Raw genomic sequence first — 2,112 nt, 5'->3', positions numbered from 1 at the left:
CGTTACCTACTTTTTTCTTTCTTATATATATATATATATATATATATATATTTAACCAATGAACTCGTTTCCTTTTCACTTACCTATTCGTTTTGTTCCATTTATGTGTGTGTATAAATATATGCATGCCAGGCAAGGATAGTGAAGGCGAAGGTGAAACAGGACGGAAAACTTCATTGACGTGATCTTTTGCGAATCGCACATGTAAGCGCAGTACCATCAATAAAAAAAAATAATAAACAATAATAAAGCATTTGGTTTTCATCCCGGCTCAACATTATGTTACTTCCTTACAACCGGTTCAATGGCCTCATTTAGCCAAAGATACCGTGTTGTTGTATTCTCAATATCCTCTGGTTCCACTTGCTCATTAACAGGAACACCCATAATCTTGTGAATGAGCTCTGCCTCCTCGTCACTGCGAAACTTACAGCTGAGACCAACACAAAGAAAGTCATGGAACCCTTTCATATTGAACTTTTCTGCTGCATTTATAGTCTGAAGATAGTGTCCAATGTTTAGCTCAGTTGTAAGGCGAGAAAAAAAAAAGCCAGCATCCCATTTATTCTTCAGAACATGAAGAACATTTCGGTAAATACATGGTCTTACAATTTCGCTTGCGGCAACACCATCCATACCATAGTGCTCGGTCCAGCAGATAAGGTTTTCAAGAACAGCTGCAGGGTAGTCAAATTCAGGAATTATGTCCTCAGAGACTTTTTCAATAAAGCTGCATTTATCAGCAACCTCCCTTGGTACTTCCACGTATTTCCCATCGCTGCAATGAACAATCGTGTGGACGGCGCGATCAACATTAGAAGTATTGTAAAGAATACGTACACAAGACGAAAACGAGGCCATTTTTTACCCTTATTTTTAAAATATATTTTTCCTTTGTTTATCAGCACGGAAAAAAAAACAGCAATAGAAAGATAACAACAAAAGTTATAAAAAAAACTCAATTATAATAAATAACAGTTTCGGCACAAATAACAGCACGGTGCAAACAAAGTAATACTAATAGTTATATATGTGCGTGTATACTTAAATCGGGACCATTCGTGACAGAGTACGCGCTGCGACGCACTGTTAAGTTCATTAAAAATTAAAAATCCGCGCTCGCGCACGCAGAGACATAATATTGAATCACAGCACTCCTTCCAAACAAGCAAAAACAAAAAAACGGCAATAATAAAGAAACAACAATTCGCGGTTGAAGGGAGCCAAATACTAAGCTAAGAAGAATCCCACCACCGACGGACGCCTCTTCAAAAGCATGGATAACAAAAGCGACCCCCACCCCCAAGACATTTACTTTTAGATTCTCGCTTCCATTAGGAACCATACCGCCCCATCACCACACGCCAACAGGTGGCAGATAAAAAAAAGGAAGCGGCACCCTCACAAATTGCCCGAGAAGGCGCACCACCAGACCCGTGTAGAACCTACGGGCACCAAGATCTTTCCCGCAGATACAGAAATGCCTTCGCAGCATCCGACGCCAGCGCGCAACCACGGTCTTGAAAAGGCAGTCGTTATGGGGCGGCGGCCCCTTGCCTTTTTTACAAAGTCCACTGTGCCAATGCACAGCACCACACCTCTGTTTACTATCTAATTTTATTCTCCTTGCGTGGCTAAACGGGCCCAGATCATTTACCCCCCACACCGCGACTCTGCCACCACCACCACTAACACCACGACGGCTTGCGATGGCGACGGTGCGGCGCCGTGCGGTGTGGGCCCTGGCGGTGCTTGCGCTGCTGTGCGGCTGCTGCTCCTCCGTGTGGGGGGCGGCGCCGGAGGTTGGGAGTACTCATCCAACGCATAACTCTCAACCTGTTGTGCTGCAGCACGAATGGATGCCGGTGATTGTGCCGGTGGAAGTGTCGCGTGCGGATGAAAGTAATGTGTTGCATTGGCGTTTTCCTGACAACGAGACTTGGGAGGGTTGCACAACTGCGGTGGAAGACTTTGGCTACACTGTTGTTGGGGATACCGGCGAAGCGCAGAGTTATTCTGCCACTGACCACGTTGTTGTGGTGGATGTGTCTCAGTATGGGGGCGATGCTGGTGTTGGTGAGTCCATCTGCCTCTCGGCCGCGTCGCTGTACC

General features: G+C 45.3%; 2 protein-coding genes across 2 annotated transcripts in view, besides 2 other annotated features; one reads left to right on the top strand and one right to left on the bottom strand.

The window, feature by feature from the left end:
- Positions 1-22: 22 nt before the first annotated feature.
- Positions 23-51: a microsatellite.
- Positions 52-282: 231 nt separating this feature from the next.
- On the bottom strand, positions 283-861 carry TraAM80_08054 (uncharacterized protein; the record flags this gene model as incomplete). Its single annotated transcript, XM_029384816.1, has 1 exon — positions 283-861. The coding sequence occupies one exon, from the start codon at positions 859-861 to the stop codon at positions 283-285; it is 579 nt and encodes a 192-aa protein (XP_029235375.1).
- Positions 862-1,676: 815 nt separating this feature from the next.
- Positions 1,677-1,701: a microsatellite.
- An 8-nt stretch (positions 1,702-1,709) lies between these two features.
- TraAM80_08053 (mucin-like glycoprotein) overlaps positions 1,710-2,112 on the top strand; it is a gene marked incomplete at both ends in the record, with an annotated part of 471 nt that continues 68 nt past the window's right edge. The window contains one exon of the mRNA XM_029384815.1: positions 1,710-2,112. This exon is cut by the window's right edge and continues 68 nt beyond it. Coding sequence (XP_029235374.1) covers positions 1,710-2,112 — 403 coding nt within the window.

This window comes from Trypanosoma rangeli (genome assembly GCF_003719475.1).
Source record: "Trypanosoma rangeli strain AM80 chromosome Unknown Tra_15.4_contig_00370, whole genome shotgun sequence".
NCBI lineage: Eukaryota > Euglenozoa > Kinetoplastea > Trypanosomatida > Trypanosomatidae > Trypanosoma > Trypanosoma rangeli.
The sequence above is the reverse complement of the archived record's forward strand: the minus strand, read 5'-3'. Positions and strand labels throughout refer to the sequence as shown.